The 23,291-nt window shown below is 44.2% G+C and overlaps 1 protein-coding gene across 5 annotated transcripts in view; it reads right to left on the minus strand.

Moving 5' to 3' along the window:
- LOC110511897 (luc7-like protein 3) overlaps positions 1-23,291 on the minus strand; it is a 383,846-nt gene that overhangs the window by 351,189 nt on the left and 9,366 nt on the right. For 4 of the 5 annotated variants that reach the window (XM_036938914.2, XM_036938911.2, XM_036938910.2 and 1 more), the window contains exons 8-10: positions 22,837-22,997; positions 21,839-22,074; positions 19,511-20,140 (exon numbers count right to left, since the gene is read on the minus strand). The exons of the other annotated variant lie outside the window; for it this stretch is intronic. In XM_036938914.2, the coding sequence (XP_036794809.1) occupies positions 21,872-22,074; positions 22,837-22,997 (364 nt within the window). In that variant the 3' untranslated portion in view covers positions 19,511-20,140; positions 21,839-21,871. Of the gene's footprint in view, positions 1-19,510; positions 20,141-21,838; positions 22,075-22,836; positions 22,998-23,291 lie in introns of those variants that run through there. 5 annotated transcript variants of the gene reach the window in all.

The raw sequence follows: 23,291 nt of genomic DNA on the forward strand, positions 1-23,291 counted from the left end.
TAGAATATGTGGACAACTACAAATACCTAGGTGTCTGGTTAGACTGTAAACTCTCTTTCCAGACTCATATTAAACATCTCCAATCCAAAATTAAATCTAGAATCAGCTTCCTATTTCGCAACAAAGCATCCTTCATTCATGCTGCCAAACATACCCTCATAAACCTGACTATCCTGCCGATCCTTGACTTCAGCGATGTAATTTACAAAATAGCCTCCAACACTCTACTCAACAAATTGGATGCAGTCTATCACAGTGCCATCCGTTTTGTCACCAGAGCCCCATATACTACCCACCACTGCGACCTGTATGCGCTCGTTAGCTGGCCCTCACTTCATATTCATCGCCAAACCCACTGGCTCCAGGTCATCTATAAGTCTTTGCTATGTAAAGCCCCGCCTTATCTCAGCTCACTGGTCACCATAGCAGCACCCACCCGTAGCACACGCTCCAGCAGGTATATTTCACTGGTCACCCCGAAAGCAAATTCTTCCTTCGGCCGCCTTTCCTTCCAGTTCTCTTCTGCCAATGACTGGAACGAACTGAACAAATCACTTAAGCTACAGACTCATATCTCCCTCACTAACTTTAAGCATCAGCTCTCAGAGCAGCTCACAGATCACTGCACCCTGTACATAGCCCATCTGTAAATAGCCCACCCAACTACCTCATCCCCATACTGTTATTTATTTTTCTCCTTTGCACCCCAGTACTTGCACACTCATCTTCTGCACATATATCACTCCAGTGTTTAATTGTTATATTGTATTTACAGTGGGGGAAAAAAGTATTTAGTCAGCCACCAATTGTGCAAGTTCTCCCACTTAAAAAGATGAGAGAGGCCTGTAATTTTCATCAGAAAATTCCAGAAAATCACATTGTAGGATTTTTAATGAATTTATTTGCAAATTATGGTGGAAAATAAGTATTTGGTCACCTACAAACAAGCAAGATTTCTGGCTCTCACAGACCTGTAACTTCTTCTTTAAGAGGCTCCTCTGTCCTCCACTCGTTACCTGTATTAATGGCACCTGTTTGAACTTGTTATCAGTATAATAGACAACCTCAAACAGTCACACTCCAAACTCCACTATGGCCAAGACCAAAGAGCTGTCAAAGGACACCAGAAACAAAATTGTAGACCCGCACCAGGCTGGGAAGACTGAATCTGCAATAGTAAGCAGCTTGGTTTGAAGAAATCAACTGTGGGAGCAATTATTAGGAAATGGAAGACATACAAGACCACTGATAATCTCCCTCGATCTGGGGCTCCACGCAAGATCTCACCCCGTGGGGTCAAAATGATCACAAGAACGGTGAGCAAAAATCCCAGAACCACACGGGGGGGACCTAGTGAATGACCTGCAGAGAGCTGGGACCAAAGTAACAAAGCCTACCATCAGTAACACACTACGCCGCCAGGGACTCAAATCCTGCAGTGCCAGACGTGTCCCCCTGCTTAAGCCAGTACATGTCCAGGCCCGTCTGAAGTTTGCTAGAGAGCATTTGGATGATCCAGAAGAAGATTGGGAGAATGTCATATGGTCAGATGAAACCAAAATATAACTTCTTGGTAAAAACTCAACTCGTCATGTTTGGAGGACAAAGAATGCTGAGTTGAATCCAAAGAACACCATACCTACTGTGAAACATGGGGGTGGAAACATCATGCTTTGGGGCTGTTTTTCTGCAAAAGGACTAGGACGACTGATCCGTGTAAAGGAAAGAATGAATGGGGCCATGTATCGTGAGATTTTGAGTGAAAACCTCCTTCCATCAGCAAGGGCATTGAAGATGAAACGTGTCTGGGTCTTTCAGCATGACAATGATCCCAAACACACCGCCCGGGCAATGAAGGAGTGGCTTCGTAAGAAGCATTTCAAGGTCCTGGAGTGGCCTAGCCAGTCTCCAGATCTCAACCCCATAGAAAATCTTTGGAGGGAGTTGAAAGTCTGTGTTGCCCAGCAACAGCCCCAAAACATCACTGCTCTAGAGGAGATCTGCATGGAGGAATGGGACAACAGTGTGTGAAAACCTTGTGAAGACTTACAGAAAACGTTTGACCTCTGTCATTGCCAACAAAGGGTATATAACAAAGTATTGAAATAAACTTTTGTTACTGACCAAATACTTATTTTCCACCATAATTTGAAAATAAATTCATAAAAAATCCTACAATGTGATTTTCTGGATTTTTTCTTCTCCTTTTGTCTGTCATAGTTGAAGTGTACCTATGATGAAAATTACAGGCCTTTCTCATCTTTTTAAGTGGGAGAACTTGCACAATTGGTGGCTGACTAAACACTTTTTTTGCCCCACTGTATGGCCTATTTATTGCCTTACTTTCCTGATCCTACCTCATTTCCACACACTGTATATAGACTTTATTTTCTATTGTATTATTGACTGTATGTTTGTTTATTCCATGTTTAACTCTGTGTTGTTGTATGTGTGGCACTGCTTTGCTTTATCTTGGCCAGGTCGCAATTGTAAATGAGAACTTGTTCTCAACTAGCCTACCTGGTTAAATAAAGGTTAAATTAAAAAAAATAACAGAATGACACACACACAGTGCACTGTCATCGCCCTGACGCTCTTTATTATGGAATGACACACACACACACTCCCTTTGTCCAAATACCGTCACTTACTCCAACTTTGGCGGAAGATCACACGCACGCACGCAAGCACACGCACATGCACACGCACACACACACACACCGGTAGACTGGCCTTCAGTACAGATCCTCTATGGACACAGGTACGCCCATTAGAGGAGGGGTAGGTGGGAACTGAGGAACCATCCATAAACTCCGGCCTTGCAGGTCGAAAAGCATCTTTATCAGGTCTAAAACATACTTTAAACCTCTAAAACGGGGTTTCTAACGGTCTAACGGTGTTGTTTAAGTCATAAAAGTATTCTTTAAAAGTACAAAAGTATAACATTCTAAGCAGTAATACAGCGTTAGCATTTCACCTCAGTCTATTGAAGCTATAGCATTGCAGCACAGGACTTAGCCTTATATAAAAGGCTGTGGTCCTGGCCGTGCAGCATCACTGGACAGAACATGACTGACAGAGCCCGGCTCTAACTTTTTGGGGTTTCTAAGCGAGATTTGGTGGGGGGCCCCCCACCAAGTGGGCACATGTTTTAGTGGTCTGCCTCTTGACAGCGGAGAGAACATTTTTCCTGCAATTCTACACATTGTGACATGAGTTGCAGAGAACATTTTTGAATTTTATAACACATTTGAGGGGGCCCTAAGCAACCGCTTATGTCACTTATGCCTGGAGCTGGCCCTGGTGACTGATCTTTGCTCCAGGATGAGAAGATCAATGGAGGCTATTGGAGCCCCGATCCAGAAGAGGCTAGCTGGTTCTCCACCCCATAACGCCTCTACCACCCCCTGCTAAACCTCCACCCCATAACATCTCTACCACCTCCTGCTAGACCTCCACCCCATAACTCCTCTACCACCTCCTGCTAGACCTCCACCCCATAACTCCTCTACCACCTCCTGCTAGACCTCCACCCCATAACTTGTCTACCACCTCCTGCTAGACCTCCAACCCATAACTCCTCTTCCACCTCCTGCTAGACCTCCACCCCATAACTCCTCTACCACCTCCTGCTAGACCTCCACCCCATAACATGTCTACCACCTCCTGCTAGAACTCCAACCCATTACTCCTCTTCCACTTCCTGCTAGACCTCCACCCCATAACATCGCTACCACCTCCTGCTAGACCTCCACCCCATAACTCCTCTACCACCTCCTGCTAGACCTCCACAACATAACATATCTACCACCTCCTGCTAGACCTCCACCCCATAACTCCTCTACCACCTCCTGCTAGACCTCCACAACATAACATATCTACCACCTCCTGCTAGACCTCCACCCCATAACATCTCTACCACCTCCTGCTAGACCTCCACCCCATAACATCTCTACCACCTCCTGCTAGACCTCCACCCCATAACATCTCTACCACCTCCTGCTAGACCTCCACCCCATAACTCCTCTACCACCTCCTGCTAGACCTCCACCCCATAACATCTCTACCACCTCCTGCTAGACCTCCACATCATAACTCCTCTACCACCTCCTGCTAGACCTCCATAACATAACTCCTCTACCACCTCCTGCTAGACCTCCACCCCATAACTCCTCTACCACCTCCTGCTAGACCTCCACAACATAACTCCTCTACCACCTCCTGCTAGACCACCCCATAACATCTCTACCACCTCCTGCTAGACCTCCACCCCATAACTCCTCTACCACCTCCTGCTAGACCTCCACAACATAACTCCTCTACCACCTCCTGCTAGACCTCCACCCCATAACTCCTCTACCATCTCCTGCTAGACCTCCACAACATAACATCTCTACCACCTCCTGCTAGACCTCCACCACATAACATCTCTACCACCTCCTGCTAGACCTCCACCCCATAACATCTCTACCACCTCCTGCTAGACTTCCACCCCATAACATCTCTATCACCTCTTGCTAGACCTCCTCCCCATAACTCCTCTACCACCTCCTGCTAGACCTCCACCCCATAACATCTCTACCACCTCCTGCTAGACCTCCTCCCCATAACATCTCTACCACCTCCTGCAAGACCTCCACCCCATAACATCTCTACCACCTCCTGCTAGACCTCCACCCCATAACATCTCTACCACCTCCTGCTAGACCTCCACCCCATAACATCTCTACCACCTCCTGCTAGACCTCCACCCCATAACATCTCTACCACCTCCTGCTAGACCTCCACCCCATAACATTTCTACTACCTCCTGCTTCCCACCTAGACCTCCCACCCCTTTACTTTGTTACTGGGTACAGTGTATTATTGCCTGGTGGTGTTTGTGTGTGCATGCGTTCATTTAAGCATGTGTGTGTAACACCCCTCACCCAGTCTTCACTCAAAGCACGGGTTGACATGTGTATACTGCAGATGTATTGCTCATACAGACAACAGCAGCCTACTAGACCAGGGGAAAGGTCTGAGAGGAGAAGAGGGCTTTCAAAGATTTACATCTCCAGTCTTCGCTCTAGTGAAAACATGCCTGAGACATGCAGGGCCAAGTGGGGAGTGGAGGGAGAGTATCATGTATGTAGATTGACTATGAGCTTGGCTTACTGTGGATTCATCCTAAAATCCTAGCTCTCTCTCTCTCTCTCTCTGTGTGTGTGTGTGTGTGTGTGTGTGTGTGTGTGTGTGTGTGTGTGTGTGTGTGTGTGTGTGTGTGTGTGTGTGTGTGTGTGTGTGTGTGTGTGTGTGTGTGTGTGTGTGTGTGTGTGTGTGTGTGTGTGTGTGTGTGTGTGTGTGGATAAGAGCATCTGCTAAATGACTAAAATGGGAGTATAGCTTCTAGAGGAATACTGTGAGATATAATACTGTGAGATATAATACTGTGAGATATAATACTGTGAGATATAATACTGTGAGATATGATTAGACATCCAGGTGGAGTCACACCTCAATGTGTATATCATTAACCATTTTCCATAGCTATGCAATGACCTGTTATGCTTGGCCTAACCATGGTTATCCATGTGATATGTGCACATGTATGTTTGTGTTTTACATGTAATGTTCTGCTCAGCAGTGACGTACAGTACCCCCGCCCCATCCTTCTAGGTAAACTGAGCTGCTCTTTGAAAACTCCTCCTAGTATTGTGTCAAGCTGCACTACTGTTCAGTGTTTATTTCCATGGTGCTTTGATGTCCGTCGTAACTCTTTCTCCAGTTATCTTGTTGCATTCCCACCAAGCAACGCCAACCCTCCCATGGGTGCGCTAATATTCTCTCTCATCCTCAATCTATAGGAACAATAAAAGCCATGTTTTTTGTTTGAACTGGGACAGGGAATTTCCAGTGACCATAATGATGAGCCGTCTAGTTAATCAGATCATGAATAATGCATGAGATGGAAGTGTGTCTCCTGTGTGATCAAGATTGCATTGCAGCACAGTTCCTGGGAGGAGAGGAGGCTGCGAGAGAAAGACACGTGTGGGGAGCATGTAGAGCACGTGAAATACCTTACTTTCTTTAAACAAAAATATTGAACCTTTATTTAACTAGGCAAGTCAGCCTGAGCACCGTCATTGACAATCATAAACACTTTCGACCCAGTCTCCTCTAAAATATGTCCCATTACTTTGCTAGAAAATCTGTTCAAGTTTTAGTCATCATAAATGATATAACATCATAGAGAAACACTGTTGATATTACATAGTGTGAGACATTATTAAACATCCACATAGAATCACACCTAAAAGCACTTTGAATAACCCCTAATTATTGATTGGTGCTTAGCTAACACCAGCATGAATGTGTTGCATATTGAATATCAAACCTTACCTCTAATGGTTTGGTGTTTAATCTAACCTCTAATGGTTTGGTGTTTAATCTAACCTCTAATGGTTTGGTGTTTAACCTAACCTCTAATGGTTTGGTGTTTAACCTAACCTCTAATGGTTTGGTGTGTAACCTAACCTCTAATGGTTTGGTGTTTAACCTAATCTCTAATGGTTTGGTGTTTAACCTAACCTCTAATGGTTTGGTGTGTAACCTAACCTCTAATGGTTTGGTGTTTAACCTAATCTCTAATGGTTTGGTGTGTAACCTAACCTCTAATGGTTTGGTGTGTAACCTAACCTCTAATGGTTTGGTGTTTAACCTAACCTCTAAAATAATTATAATTTGCACACTGCAAATTGACCACATCTAAGCCCAAAAAGAGTTTGTATTTGAAAATAACAATTTCATACCTTGATTAAATTGAGACATGATCTCATATCTCTTCTTTTAATTTGTGGGAATACTGGGAAACAGATTTTCTAAATTGTACATATATTTTTGCTGAATTCCAGGTGATCTTACAGTCTTTTTGTCACAACTTCCTCTGAAGTTGGTCCCTCTCCTTGTTCGGACGACGTTCAGCGGTCAACGTCAACGGTCTTCTAGCCATCGTCGGTCCACCTTTCAGTTTCCATTTGTTTTGTCTTGTCTCCACACACACCTGGTTTCAATCCCATCAATTACATGTTGTGTATTTAACCCTCTGTTCCCCACATGTCCTTGTCCGGTATTGTTGATTGTAAGAGTTATGTTATGTCTGGCGTGTGAAGGGTTTCGTCCCATGTTGTGTATTTAACCCTCTGTTCCCCACATGTCCTTGTCCGGTATTGTTGATTGTAAGAGTTATGTTATGTCTGGCGTGTGAAGGGTTTCGTCCCATGTTGTGTATTTAACCCTCTGTTCCCCACATGTCCTTGTCCGGTATTGTTGATTGTAAGAGTTATGTTATGTCTGGCGTGTGAAGGGTTTCGTCCCATGTTGTGTATTTAACCCTCTGTTCCACACATGTCCTTGTCCGGTATTGTTGATTGTAAGAGTTATGTTATGTCTGGCGTGTGAAGGGTTTCGTCCCATGTTGTGTATTTAACCCTCTGTTCCCCACATGTCCTTGTCCGGTATTGTTGATTGTAAGAGTTATGTTATGTCTGGCGTGTGAAGGGTTTCGTCCCATGTTGTGTATTTAACCCTCTGTTCCCCACATGTCCTTGTCCGGTATTGTTGATTGTAAGAGTTATGTTATGTCTGGCGTGCGAAGGGTTTCGTCCCATTCTATTTATTTATTGTTTTTGTTCACAGTGATTTTATTATGAAACTGCACCGTTGTAACACAGTCTTTGCCATCCTGCGCCTGACTTCTCTGCCGCCAGTACGCACGCATTACACTTTTTGACCAAAAACTAAAATCCCCCAAAACATTGGGGGTTCAAAAACATCACTTGGGACAGTTGTGGCTCGAGGCTGCCTGTTCCCGACCCCTGCTGGTTTGATCGAAGAATCTCTTATCAATATTGACTAATTGGATTGTCCTGATATCAATCAGTGACCACCAGAGGTGATAGGTGATCAATAGCCATGACCCTGGATGGGCTCATCGATCCTGATTCACAGCTAAGAGAATCATGGTTATATTCCATCAATCAAGCACTTGTGAGGGTATGTGAGGGTATGGGGGTATGGACAGTAGGCTATTCATAAATTGTCTGGTTTCAACTTCTGCATATAACACTGTTTATCACACTGCAGTGTTGTCATTCAAAAAGTGATGTGAAGCATTCCATGGCTAGTGTTAAAAACAGGTGGATGGGCAGTATTTATAAATGATCTGGTTATGACTTTTAGTTGAATATCACAGACAAAATACTAGGTAAGCACGGAAATAGAGCAGTGACACTTGCAACTTTACTACTCTGCTCCTACCTGCTCCTACCTGCAGTGAGGTGTGGTCATTTGGACACATAATTCCAGATATGCTGCAGTGAATTTAGTTTGGGATAACTTTTTCTGTCAGCACCGCACTTAACCGACCCAATGTGCATTCTTTCCTAGTTATGTTTCCACATATCCTTCTGCCTCAGTGAGAGAATGAGAGGGAGACTCGTGTTTGTGCTAGTTTTATTTTGCCGTCATGTTTGGGTTTTTGCACCGGCTGGTTATTATGGTACAGATTATGGGAGGTCAGTTTGAGGGGTTGCCATGGAGACAGTGTGCCCTGCGCTTGGCGGAGGATGATTCGGAAGCTCCTTGGTGTGTCAGTAGCCTCTGATGAGGTGAAATAGATTTCACCTGAGTAACACATCCAACCATTTACACATAAACACAGCTAGGCCTCCCTGCCTGAGAGCAGGCAGTTCAACCCACCATTCCTTCTCCACTCCCCTCGTTTTATTTCCATCTCTCTAATCTGTCATTTTCACACAAAAATGACATGCCGGGCATTCAGTTTGTGTTTCTGAAGTATTTCCTTATCATTTTTATCTATCTGTCTGTATCCTAGTCATCCCCCTCTTTCTGCATTTCTCCTTTTCCTCTTCATCTCACTCCATCCCTCTCTCTTCCTCTCTCCATTTCTTTCTCCATATCCCTCGCTCCTCTCCCTTTGCTTTTTGAGAGTGATGTAGGCAGTCATCCTTTCATTGTCAGTCCTGAATTCTCTCATCCAACTCTCCTTCTCTCAAATGTCTCTCTCCATTCTCCCCTTTCATTTCTATTATCACTCTTTCATGTATTCTCTCCATACCTCTCTCTCCTGTGCTCTCTGAGAGGAGTGGAGGCGGCTGGAGGGAGGATGTCATCCTGAGCATCAAGCCCACAACGAGGCTTTGAAGCTGGGTTGGACTCCACTCACTGGCTGCCTCTCCTCCCTCTCTGCCTCCGCAGCTCCTGGCTCTGGAGCTATGGCTAGGCAGGCAGGACTGCAAACGCAGCAAAAACACACAGAGAGAAAGAAAGCTAATGAAAAAGGAAAGAGGGAGGGAGGAGAGAGAAACAGAGAGCTGCTGGGCTTTTACTCAGAGCCTGTGTGGGGCCTGATTCCTGTGGAGGGGCCATCTGCTTGGAGGGAAGGAGAAAGAGAAGGGGGGGGCAGGGAGGGGAATTCAGAAAAGAGCAGTAGTAACAGTACCACACACACACATATCTAACCTCTATTATCTAACCAGTCTCCCCTGTATCAAGTCTCCTCTGCAACCAGTCTCCCCTGCAACCAGTCTCCTCTGTAACCAGTCTCCTCTGTAACCAGTCTCCTCTGTAACCAGTCTCCTCTGCAAACCAGTCTCCTCTGTAACCAGTCTCCTCTGCAAACCAGTCTCCTCTGTAACCAGTCTCCTCTGTAAACCAGTCTCCTCCGCAACCAGTCTCCTCTGCAACCAGTCTCCTCTGCTGTGTTACTATGACAGAGGAACAGTACAGTAAACATCACCTACAGCCTCTTACCATCACCTGGTGTCCTGAGGACTCTCTCTCTGCTGCTCCGTCTCACTCCACCATTATGTTACACTACTAATGGTATTAAGTGGTAATAATGCTCATTTGTGTGTGTGAGACAGAGAGGGTGTACTTTCATGCTCTATCCACCATGTGTTACAGTACTAAGTGTGAAGGAATAAGCCCTTCACTACAAGGACATTGTTTTAATTGTGTCTATTGCTTTATTGGATAAAACAAAATGTATGCAGAATCCCTATCATGTTGACCATTCATCATTCCATGCAATATTATAGCTGCAATGTCAATTGCACCTCTTCTGTGTTAATTCATTATGTAGCTCCTGATTGGCTAGTTAATTGAGTGGTTGTTTGAACACAGGTGTGGTCCCTCAGACCAAATTATTGAAGGAACCGCTTTTAACAGAGTGTGTTATTGTTTGAGAGATTATTGTGTGTGTGTATGGTGAGCCACTGTTTTAGCCATCCGTTTTGTCATTTTTACCTGGTTTATCTTGCCCTTTTACAATAAATGTAGCATTATTGCACATCTTACTTGTCAGTCGGTTTTAAAAGCCTTATGTGCAAGAGTAGGCCAGCTGTTTCACAGGCACAAGTGATAATGATATGTGATAATGGGTAGTACTGGAACAGCAGCCTCAGACGAAAGGTAATACATGACTCTGGAGGAGAGTCCTCTGGCCTCACTACTAGATGACTGACAGGTGACATAGTGGGTGTGTGTGTGTGTGTGTGAGAGAGAGAGAGATTGAGTCAGGGTCGTTAGACAGACAGTCGAGTGACATTGCATTACTGCTTTTACTGTCACTTGATGAATGGCCCTCTGATACAATCTATGGACGGCTCTCCCACTCAACCTTCACTTGTACACTACTGACTATGTGTGTGCAGGTGACAGGGAGAGGGAGGGAAGGAGGAGAAAGAGGGAAGGCAGAGAGATGACCATCCATCCCCATTATCCTTTTTCACTCAAGTTATTTATGCCTCACATCCGGCTGACTCTCTCCGTTTGTTTTTCTATCGCTCCCTGTCATTTTCACTTGTTCATGACTGTCCCCTCTCCCGCTTTCTCTGTTCTCTCTTTCTGCCCCGCTCCCTGAGGAAATACCAGGGTCCTAATGACATGCAGAAAGGTTGAGGTAAGAGAAATACCAGGGTCCTAATGACATGCAGAAAGGTTGAGGTGGGAGAAATACCAGGGTCCTAATGACATGCAGAAAGGTTGAGGTAGGAGAAATACCAGGGTCCTAATGACATGCAGAAAGGTTGAGGTGGGAGAAATACCAGGGTCCTAATGACATGCAGAAAGGTTGAGGTGGGAGAAATACCAGGGTCCTAATGACATGCAGAAAGGTTGAGGTGGGAGAAATACCAGGGTCCTAATGACATGCAGAAAGGTTGAGGTAGGAGAAATACCAGGGTCCTAATGACATGCAGAAAGGTTGAGGTGGGAGAAATACCAGGGTCCTAATGACATGCAGAAAGGTCGAGGTGGGAGAAATGCCAGGGTCCTAATGACATGCAGAAAGGTTGAGGTGGGAGAAATACCAGGGTCCTAATGACATGCAGAAAGGTTGAGGTAGGAGAAATACCAGGGTCCTAATGACATGCAGAAAGGTTGAGGTAGGAGAAATACCAGGGTCCTAATGACATGCAGAAAGGTTGAGGTGGGAGAAATACCAGGGTCCTAATGACATGCAGAAAGGTTTAGGTAGGAGAAATACCAGGGTCCTAATGACATGCAGAAAGGTTGAGGTGGGAGAAATACCAGGGTCCTAATGACATGCAGAAAGGTTCAGGTAGGAGAAATACCAGGGTCCTAATGACATGCAGAAAGGTTGAGGTGGGAGAAATACCAGGGTCCTAATGACATGCAGAAAGGTTCAGGTAGGAGAAATACCAGGGTCCTAATGACATGCAGAAAGGTTGAGGTGGGATAAATACCAGGGTCCTAATGACATGCAGAAAGGTTCAGGTAGGAGAAATACCAGGGTCCTAATGACATGCAGAAAGGTTGAGGTAGGATAAATACCAGGGTCCCAATGACATGCAGAAAGGTTGAGGTGGGAGAAATAGCAGGCTATTGACATACAGAAAGGTTGAGGTGGGAGAAATAGCAGGCTATTGACATACAGAAAGGTTGAGGTAGGAGAAATAGCAGGCTATTGACATACAGAAAGGTTGAGGTAGGAGAAATAGCAGGCTATTGACATACAGAAAGGTTGAGGTAGGAGAAATAGCAGGCTATTGACATACAGAAAGGTTGAGGTGGGAGAAATAGCAGGCTATTGACATACAGAAAGGTTGAGGTGGGAGAAATAGCAGGCTATTGACATACAGAAAGGTTGAGGTTGGAGAAATAGCAGGCTATTGACATACAGTAGTGTGTGTGACACTGGTCAAATGTCAGTGATCTTATTCTCAATGATCCAGTGTGTGTGTGTAAATGACTGTGCGACACTCACTAGCAGACACACACACTCCCCTCTCGTGTTCTGGCACATCAAAAGCCTTTGGGGTGAAAGTGACACAGCGCAGTTACACACTGACCCCTGCTGCAAATATTGGGTAATACAACCAGCACATACACGACTACTTCAAACAGGAAGATGACACTAAGCATGACGTTGCATTGGAGCCCCTGGCTGGTAAAGCTCTTGTGACATCACATTTACATGTAGGCTGTTTTACAACAGCAATGCAATTTGGTCCTTTACTTTTTTCTGGAGAACAGTGATCTGACCACTAAAACAGAATTGAAATACTATTTACTCATACTCTGCCGAGGTTAAAGCATAGCAGTGAAACAAGTTGAAAGAGACAGACGTTCCATTCCAAACTGCAGCACACCTGCTCTCATCACCACTTGTATTGTGCTGCAGAGGAGAGTCAACCACAGCATTTAACTCTGTGGATCAGGGCCAATGTAGTAGAGCCAGACTTCAGAACCTGTATGGGAGCTTTACCAAGACATTTCAGTCTTCAAATTTACAACCTTGGCCGGGACTCAATCCAGGCCACATCTGCAGTGTTTACCTAGAATACATTGCCTTTAAACGGTGCATTGCATAAATCATGGTTTAATGAACTGATACAAAAAACACTTCAACACTGAGTTTTTCCATTTTAAATTATGATACAAATGTTTCGCCACCAACAGAATATATATATATACATATATATATATATATATACAGTGGGGCAAAAAAGCATTGTCAGCCACCAATTGTGCAAGTTCTCTCACTTAAAAAGATGAGAGGCCTGTAATTGTCATCATAGGTACACTTCAACTATGACAGACAAAATGAGAAAAAAAATTCCAGAAAATCACATTGTAGGATTTTTTATGAATTTATTTGCAAATTATGGTGGAAAATAAGTATTTGGTCACCTACAAACAAGCAAGATTTCTGCCTCTCACAGACCTGTAACTTCTTATTTAAGAGGCTCCTCTGTCCTCCACCTGTATTAATGGCACCTGTTTGAACTTGTTATGAGTATAAAAGACACCTGTCCACAACCTCAAACAGCCACACTCCAAACTCCACTATGGCCAAGACCAAAGAGCTGTCAAAGGACACCAGAAACAAAATTGTAGACCTGCACCAGGCTGGGAAGACTGAATATGCAATAGGTAAGCAGCTTGGTTTGAAGAAATCAACTGTGGGAGCAATTATTAGGAAATGGAAAACATACAAGACCACTGATAATCTCCCTCGATCTGGGGCTCCACGCAAGATCTCACCCCGTGAGATCAAAATGATCACAAGAACGGTGAGCAAAAATCCCAGAACCACACGGGGGGACCTAGTGAATGACCTGCATAGAGCTGGGACCAAAGTAACAAAGCCTACCATCAGCAACACACTACGCCGCCAGGGACTCAAATCCTGCAGTGCCAGACGTGTCCCCCTCCTTAAGCCAGTACATGTCCAGGCCCGTCTGAAGTTTGCTAGAGAGCATTTGGATGATCCAGAAGAAGATTGGGAGAATGTCATATGGTCAGATGAAACCAAAATATAACTTTTTGGTAAAAACTCAACTCGTCGTGTTTGGAGGACAAAGAATGCTGAGTTGCATCCAAAGAACACCATACCTACTGTGAAGCATGGGGGTGGAAACATCATGCTTTGGGGCTGTTTTTCTGCAAAGGGACCAGGACGACTGATCCGTGTAAAGGAAAGAATTAATGGGGCCATGTATCGTGAGATTTTGAGTGAAAACCTTCTTCTATCAGCAAGGGCATTGAAGATGAAACGTAGCTGGGTCTTTCAGCATGACAATGATCCCAAACACACCGCCCGGGCAACAAAGGAGTGGCTTACTAAGAAGCATTTCAAGGTCCTGGAGTGGCCTAGCCAGTCTCCAGATCTCAACCCGATAGAAAATCTTTGGAGGGAGTTGAAAGTCCGTGTTGCCCAGCAACAGCCCCAAAACATCACTGCTCTAGAGATCTGCATGGAGGAATGGGCCAAAATACCAGCAACAGTGTGTGAAAACCTTGTGAAGACTTACAGAAAAGGGTATACAAAAAAGTATTGAGATAAACTTTTGTTATTGACCAAATACTTATTTTCCACCAAAATTTGCAAATAAATTCATAAAAAATCCTACAATGTGATTTTCTGGATTTTTTTTTCTCATTTTGTCTGTCATAGTTGAAGTGTACCTATGATGAAAATTATAGGCATCTGATATTTTTAAGTGGGAGAACTTGCACAATTGGTGGCTGACTAAATACTTTTTTGCCCCACTGTATGTAAAATGTGTTTGCAAAATGTATGTATATGTAGCAGAAAAGCTGTAAAAAACAAAAAAAAAGATGTTTCCTCCTTAGGGGGGGTAATAATAATACAAATCAATATATACAGTACCAGTCAAAAGTTGACACACTCATTCAAGGGTTTTCTTTATTTTTTACTACCCTTTACTACATTGTAGAATAATAGTGAAGACATCAAAACTATGAAATAACACATGGAATCATGTAGAAAGCAAAACAGTATTTCATATGAGATGCATCAAAGTAGCCACTCTTTGTCTTGATGACAGCTTTGCACACTCTTGGCATTCTCTCAACCAGCTTCATGAGGTAGTCACCTGGAATGCATTTCAATTAACAGGTGTGCCTTGTTAAAAGTTCATTTGTGGAATTTCTTCCCTTCTTAATGCATTTGAGCAAATCAGTTGTTTTGTGACAAGGGTGGTATACAGAAGATAGCCCTATTTGGTAAAAGACCAAGTCCATGTTATGGCAAGAACAGCTCAAATAAGCAAAGAGAAATTGCAGTCCATCATTATTTTAAGACATGAAGGTCAGTCAATCTGGAAAGTTTCTTCAAGTGCAGTCACAGAAACCATCATGATGAAACTGTCTCTCATGAGGACCGCCACAGGAAAGGAAGACCCAGAGTTACCACTGCTGCAGAGGATAAGTTCATTAGAGTTAACTGTCTCTCATGAGGACCGCCACAGGAAAGGAAGACCCAGAGTTACCACTGCTGCAGAGGATAAGTTCATTAGAGTTAACTGTCTCTCATGAGGACCACCACAGGAAAGGAAGACCCAGAGTTACCACTGCTGCAGAGGATAAGTTCATTAGAGTTAACTGTCTCTCATGAGGACCGCCACAGGAAAGGAAGACCCAGAGTTACCACTGCTGCAGAGGATAAGTTCATTAGAGTTAACTGTCTCTCATGAGGACCGCCACAGGAAAGGAAGACCCAGAGTTACCACTGCTGCAGAGGATAAGTTCATTAGAGTTAACTGTCTCTCATGAGGACCGCCACAGGAAAGGAAGACCCAGAGTTATCTCTGCTGCAGAGGATAAGTTCATTAGAGTTAACTGTCTCTCATGAGGACCGCCACAGGAAAGGAAGACCCAGAGTTACCACTGCTGCAGAGGATAAGTTCATTAGAGTTAACTGTCTCTCATGAGGACCGCCACAGGAAAGGAAGACCCAGAGTTACCACTGCTGCAGAGGATATGTTCATTAGAGTTAACGGTCTCTCATGAGGACCGCCACAGGAAAGGAAGACCCAGAGTTACCACTGCTGCAGAGGATAAGTTCATTAGAGTTAACCGTCTCTCATGAGGACCGCCACAGGAAATGAAGACCCAGAGTTACCACTGCTGCAGAGGATATGTTCATTAGAGTTAACTGTCTCTCATGAGGACCGCCACAGGAAAGGAAGACCCAGAGTTACCACTGCTGCAGAGGATAAGTTCATTAGAGTTAACTGTCTCTCATGAGGACCGCCACAGGAAAGGAAGACCCAGAGTTACCACTGCTGCAGAGGATAAGTTCATTAGAGTTAACTGTCTCTCATGAGGACCACCACAGGAAAGGAAGACCCAGAGTTACCACTGCTGCAGAGGATATGTTCATTAGAGTTAACAGTCTCTCATGAGGACCACCACAGGAAAGGAAGACCCAGAGTTACCACTGCTGCAGAGGATATGTTCATTAGTGTTATCAGCCTCATAAATTGCAGTCCAAATAAATGCTTCACAGAGTTCAAGTAACAGACACATCTCAACATCAACTGTTCAGAGGAGACTGCGTGAATCAGGCCTTCATGGTCGAATTGCTGCATAGAAACCACTACTAAAGGACACCAATAAGAGGAGACTTGCTTGGGCCAAGAAACACGTGCAATGGACATTAGACCGGTGGAAATCTGTCCTTTGGTCTGATGAGCCCAAATTTGAGATTTTTGGTTCCGACCGCCGTGTCTTTGTAAAACATAGAGTGTAGGTGAATGGACGATCTCCACATGTGTGGTTCCCACCGTGAAGCATGGTGTGACGGTATTTTGCCGGTGACACTGTCAGTGGTTTATTAAGAATTCAAGGTACACTTAACCAGCATGGCTACCACTGGTTTGCACTTAGTGGGACTATCATTTGTTCTTCAACAGGACAATGACCCAACACACCTCCAAGCTGTGTAAGGGCTATTTAACCATTAAGGAGAGTGATGGAGTGCTGCATCAGATGACCTGGCCTCCACAATCCCCCGACCTCAACCCAATTGAGATGGTTTGAGTAGGACCGCAGAGTGTAGGAAAAGCAGCCAACAAGTGCTCAGCTGTTGGAAAAGCATTCCAGGTGAAGCTGATTGAGAGAATGCCAGGACTGTGCAAAGCTGTCATCAAGGCAAAGAGTGCCTACTTTGAAAAATCTCAAATATAAAATGTTTAATGCTTTTTTGGTTACTAGAAGATTCCATGTGTTATTTAATAGTTTTGATGTCTTCACTATTATTCTACAATGTATAAAATAGTACAAATTAAGAAAATGAGTAGGTGTGTCAAAACTTGACTGGTACTGTATATAGACTATATAGAAATATCATCTCACTGTCAACTGCATTTATTTTCAGCAAACTTAACATGTAAATATTTGTATTTACATAACTGAACAAGTTCCACAGACGTGACTAACAGAAATGGAATAATGTGTCCCTGAACAAAGGGGGGGGGGCGACCAGCTGCATCAAGTACTGCAGTGCATCTCCTCATGAACAGCACCAGATTTGCTAGTACTTGCTGTGAGATGTTACCCCACTCTTCCACCAAAGCACCTGCAAGTTCCCGAACATTTCTGGGGGGAAAGTGCTCAATGGGATTGAGATGCAGGCTCTTCGCTGGCCATGGCAGAACACTGACATTGCTGTCTTGCAGGAAATCACGAACAGCACGAGCAGTATGGCTAGTATGGCATTGTCATGCTGGAGGGTCATGTCAGGATGAGCCTGCAGGAAGGGTACCACATGAGGGAGGAGGATGTCTTCCCTGTAATGCCCAGCGTTGAGATTGCCTGCAATGACAACAAGCTCAGCCCGATGATGCTGTGGCACACCTCCCCAGATCATGACGGACCCTCCACCTCCAAATTGATCCCGCTCAAGAGTACAGACTTCGTTGTAACGCTCATTCTTTCGACGATAAACACGAATCCAAACATTACCCCTGGTAAGACAAAACCGCGACTCGTCAGTGAAGAGCACTTTTTGCCAGTCCTGTCTGGTCCAGGGACAGTGGGTTTGTGCCCATAGGTGACGTTGTTGCCGGTGATGTCTGGTGAGGACCTGCCTTACAACAGGCTTACAAGCCCTCAGTCCAGCCTCTCTCAGCCTATTGCGGACAGTCTGAGCACTGATGGAGGGATTGTGCGTTCCAGGTGTAACTCGGGCAGTTGTTGTTGCCATCTTGTACCTGTCCCACAGGTGTGATGTTCGGATGTACCGATCCTGTGCAGGTTTTGTTACACGTGGTCTGCCACTGCGAGGATGACCAGCTGTCCGTCCTGTAGCGATGTCTTAGGCGTCTCACAGTACGGACATTGCAATTCATTGCCCTAGCCACATCTGCAGTCCTCATGCCTCCTTGCAGCATGCCTATGCCACATTCACGCAGATGAGCAGGGACCCTGGGCATCTTTCTTTTGGTGTTTTTCAGAATCAGTAGAAAGGCCTCTTTAGTGTCCTAAGTTTTCATATCTGTAAGCTGTTAGTGTCTTCACAACCGTTCCACAGGTGCATGTTCATTAATTGTTTATGGTTCAATGAACAAGCATGGGAAACAGTGTTTAAACCCTTTACAATGAAGATCTGTGAAGTTATTTGGATTTTTACTAATTATCTTTGAAAGACAGGGTCCTGAAAAGGGGACCTTCCCTTTATGATTCCGGCCCTTGTCTCTGTGATAAAACCATTGCTATCAGTGTTTAATGATAGTGTTATTAGGTATGGTTTTGACGTGTTTAATCAAATATTCTCAATTGCTAATACTTTATGGCCAGCAGGTCACTTGGTTTGGGAAACCTTTTGGCCCTAATCACGATTTATCATCAATCGGGCTACAAGCCCTAGACCCAATTCCCCTCTGTAAGAGGCAGGTGCAGTCTACACCCAGTACAATCACTTAGACCGTGGCACTAATCCTTAAGCAGTTGGCTGGGCTCCAGTGGTCACTCAGACCAGCCACAGGAGGCAGGCACAAACCCAGCCTGTACACTGTCCCCACCACCCTTAATTATTAATTACACTGCTCTGATCATGTCTAGAAACGCCCGCTGCGTTGTCTAATTGCCTGCTGGGTTGACAAGGTCAGTTCTGAGACTGAAAAGCCGAAATCACACCAATAAAAAGGCGCGACTAAGCCAAACTAGGCTACTGGGGCTGGCCTCGTTACACATTCACTAGAAGTTATATTCACTATAGTTGCTGAGCCAGCACAGTGGGGTTCAGGTCGGCCCTAAAGTGTGATCCAGGGAAGGGCGAGAGGCTAGTAAAGCATCCTTATTAGGACCATAATCAGACCAAACTCCCTCAGTTATCTAGCTCCCATCTTGCTGCTGGATGGTAGACAGGGAATACCTAGCCAGTTGCTTAACCACTAGGCTACCTGCCGTCCCAAAAAGACAGAGCAAGTGAAAGAGACAAAGATGGAGTGAGAGTCAGCTACCGTTGATGAATGAAAATCTCTGGGTTTTATACAGAGCCAGTGGGGCTCATCCTCGAAGTAGATTCTAATGAGCCGGGGTCTGTATTCACAAAGCATCTCAGAGTAGAAATTATGTTGTCGGGATCAGTTCCAACCTCTTATTTATTAAGACTTAAAAGGCCAAACTGACCCTAAATCAGCATTCCTAACACAATAGTCAAACAAATCCACAGACATCATTCAAGCTCTCTTTTTATTGATCAAGATGAACAGGCTTAAAAATCAGAACAAAAAAAGATCAATTCAAATCTCACTATATTTTACAGTAAGGGGCTAGAGAGATCAGTCAGTGGGTGTGAGATCTGGTGGGTGGGAAGGAGAGAGGAGAGAAAGAGATGCTCCTGACTAACATTGTACAAACACTTCCCAAACTGATTTCCCCAAAAAAGTCAAACCGTGAAAGAGTGGAAACCTGACATTACAAACCAAAACAAGCACGGTTTTTATTTGTCCTAAAAACTGCATGAGCAACAGAACATAGATAAAAGCCTTAATGTACCATTCTACCTCAGCAGCTACTAGACAAGGTCCTTTATATCAGAAACAATGAAGGAAAGAAATACAACGGAAAACTGAATGAAGAATGTCTGGTCCTGCGCTAAAAATGTGATCTTCCAAAAAAAACAACAGGAGGACAACAGAGGGCACCTTTACACACGTGTCTTTTGTTGTGATTTAGATGTCACAGTTGTTTTAATAAGCCACTACATCTGTGGTTCACCTTGTTTTAAGCAGCGCAGAGACAGGTTCAGGGTGGAGCGACAGGTGGTCTTCAGATCTTCCTCCTCCAGATTTCCCAGCGTCCCCTGGGGTGCACAAACGGTCAAAGAGGTGACACATTAGCAAAGATCCTGGTAACACAGCTTGTAGCAGCCACAAGCTGTTATCATCAACTATACATACAGAAATCCCCCTATAGACATGTCACAGAGGAATGGTAACTAATCTAACGAACTGGAAAATAAACTAAAACTAACACTAGCTAACATTGGGGAAAACTAAATTGCATTTTTGGAGCAGGGAACATCCTGGAATTTTGTGGACGTTTCTCCAACAGCCCTTTAATGTTAGTGGACATTAGCTGACGATGGCCGCCCTGCTCTTCACACTCAGTTTGGGACACAGTATAAGGCAATAGAACTCAACTTTAAAAGCTTTAACCATCCTATTTTGAGATTTATGGAACCTGCTTGATATCCATTCATAAAATGAACTGTAGACAAACCTAAACTGAGGAATGTTAGTTGGATGATAGATATAACCATCGATATCAAACATGGGCCAAAATTAAGTTTTCAATTAACAGCATGTAAATAATATAAATTGGTACACTTTCAAAGTCAATGAAGTCCTGAAAGGCAGGTCCACTAATAAGTACCACATCTAATTAAACTAGACAGCTGGAGGATATCAAACAAGTTCACCTGTACCTCTTATCATCATCATCATCATCACTTCCTGGTAATAAATACTTCAAAAACAACCTTTAAAAGATGAAAAAAAACACCAAAAAAGCAAAGGAGAAACAAAAAACAATACACATCAAGCTTTAGTCATGATAAAGAGCAGTAAGCTCACAGGCAACAGCATTCAGTAGAAATGGATGTGGGTAGAGAAAGGAGTACCTGGGTGAGTACCTGAATAGTTTGACAGTTTGATCCTTGAGGGTTTATTAATTTGCCTTTTTCTTTCATGAGGTCGCTCACTCACTCAACACCAACGCTGTGTGAGGTATGGAAGTCAGCTGCAATCATTCATTAACCCCTACCCTTCCATCATCAGCCCAATGCTAACCAACACACTGTGTTACAATACATATCAGAGAACAGAGAGCTGTATATAGAACACAATATCCATGGCAGTGGGAGAAAAAATGGTTTTAGACTGTGCATTCAGTAGGTCAAAGAAATAGTATGGATCCTTCCATATATAGCTTCACTTTACTTTTAAAGTATCTGTAAAATGCAGTGTGTCTATGTGTGGATACATGTCCACATTTCTAGACAAACAGTCACTTTAATACGTTCCATAGGCTATGAAAATCGACAAATTAAAACACATGGTTACTGCCACCATCACTGAAGAGAAAAAAAATATACAAGAGGCAATACAGGCAGAAAGAAATGCTTGGATTTAAATTTGGAAGAGATTTTTGTCCAATAGACCAAATATAGAGATATATAATATGTATGCATGTATATAACCGATACAAAACGAGGGGTACCTCCAGGTATGTTTTTCAGGACTACACTGGTCTTTCCCTCTGGGCTTTGTGACCTCTGTTTCTACCTTCTTCTCTCATCATCGGTCTAGCTCCATCTTCAGTGCATACTTACGATGCACTATATCCAAAACAACAGGATAAAGATACAACATACAAATCAAAGGCAATAGAACTGAAAGTAAACAGGGGGAGAGGAGAACAGGAGGGGGAGGTTTGAGAGGGAAGATGGGGGAGGGGTGTGTGTTTTGAGAGCCAGGATGACGGGGGAGGGCGCACTTACCTGAGCCTGATCTGAGGTCCTATCAGATCAGTTTTAATTGGACTGAGTGTCACCTTCAGAATGGAGTTCGTCTTGAGCAGCCCCGTTGACCCTGGCCAGAAGGGCCAGGCCCAGAGTGGAGGCAGGAGCCTCAGCCTCCACGGGCCCAGGCTTGGCCACGTCAGAGGAAGGCTTGTCATCCTCTAACACCTCGTCCTTCTTGGAGCTGCTTCTCCTCTCCTCCGGCTCCTTACGCTCTGGGAGGGATGGAGGTATGAAACAGTCATGACAAAGACTTCTAGAGTAGGACACACTTCAGATCACACTTGTGAATTCGGTAGGGACCATTATGGTCCAAATGTTGTTGCATCACCAGCTCAATCACAAGTGTGGAGTCACTAAACCAAACGTGGGTAAAAGGTCTAGTCAGGGATTTTTCCGCCGTTTAAATCTTTAGGCGGGTCGCCTAAGTGTTTTTCAGGCCACCTAAGTCCAATCTGTAAAAAAGTATATTTATTTTATAAATTTTAGGGATGGAAACCGCTTCAGTGTAAACTTAAACGACAAACCAGATAGAGTATTTAGAATAAATAATAGGGAAAGAAATGGTAGTCTTTGAGATCTAACAATCACCAAAAGAAAAGCTAGACAGTCGAGGAGAATTTAAAAAATATGAATTTAGCAGTATTGATTTTATGTTTGAGTAAAAGAACACCGCATTAGCAATGGCAAAATGAATAGAATTGCAGGAAATTAGCTTTAAAACAAACATTTTCTTGCAGCTCAATGGGGAAATTTGTATAACTAAGAAATTCACTTAAATTCAAACATTTCTCTACACCGCCTCTAAAATATTCTCTAAAATTCAGCCACGCCGACGGATGGACCGCACGCATTGCCACGTCCACCACCTAAGCCCCTTTTAGATTCAGAAAAAAACCTGCTATTGCTGCAAGAAACCTGCAAGATCTGAGTTGTGATTATTCTAAATGTGTTTGACAACTTGTCCCATGTCTCACCTTTGTCTCTGGACGTCCTGTCCTTGTCCCGGCTGCGGCTCCGGTGGCGGTGAGACTTGCGCTCCGAGCTGCGGGACCTCTTCCTCTCCCGGCTGCGGGAGCGCCGTTTCCTGTCCGAACGCTCCCGGCTGCGCCGCCTCTCCCGGTCCCTGTCCCGGCTTCTGTGGAAAAACACAGGACACAGGAACATGTTAATCCACGACACACTCAAGAGCAGAGCAGTGGAACGTTCAACGAGTGAGTTTTTCACAAACACATGAACTGTGATCCCTGATTAACATTATAGGGCCAGGCAGAGCTGTACTGGGCTGGTTAACCCCCTAAGGTCGATGTCCGCACCCCACGGAAAACTAATTAGCATAATAATATCTCCATAAAAATATTTCAGATTAAGGTAGAGATATGTTGTTTTTGCAATGGATGTGTCTCGATCCACTGCATCCACCTATGTTAAC

This window comes from Oncorhynchus mykiss, chromosome 12, assembly GCF_057628025.1.
Source record: "Oncorhynchus mykiss isolate SJ-2025 chromosome 12, ASM5762802v1, whole genome shotgun sequence".
NCBI classification, from domain to species: domain Eukaryota; kingdom Metazoa; phylum Chordata; class Actinopteri; order Salmoniformes; family Salmonidae; genus Oncorhynchus; species Oncorhynchus mykiss.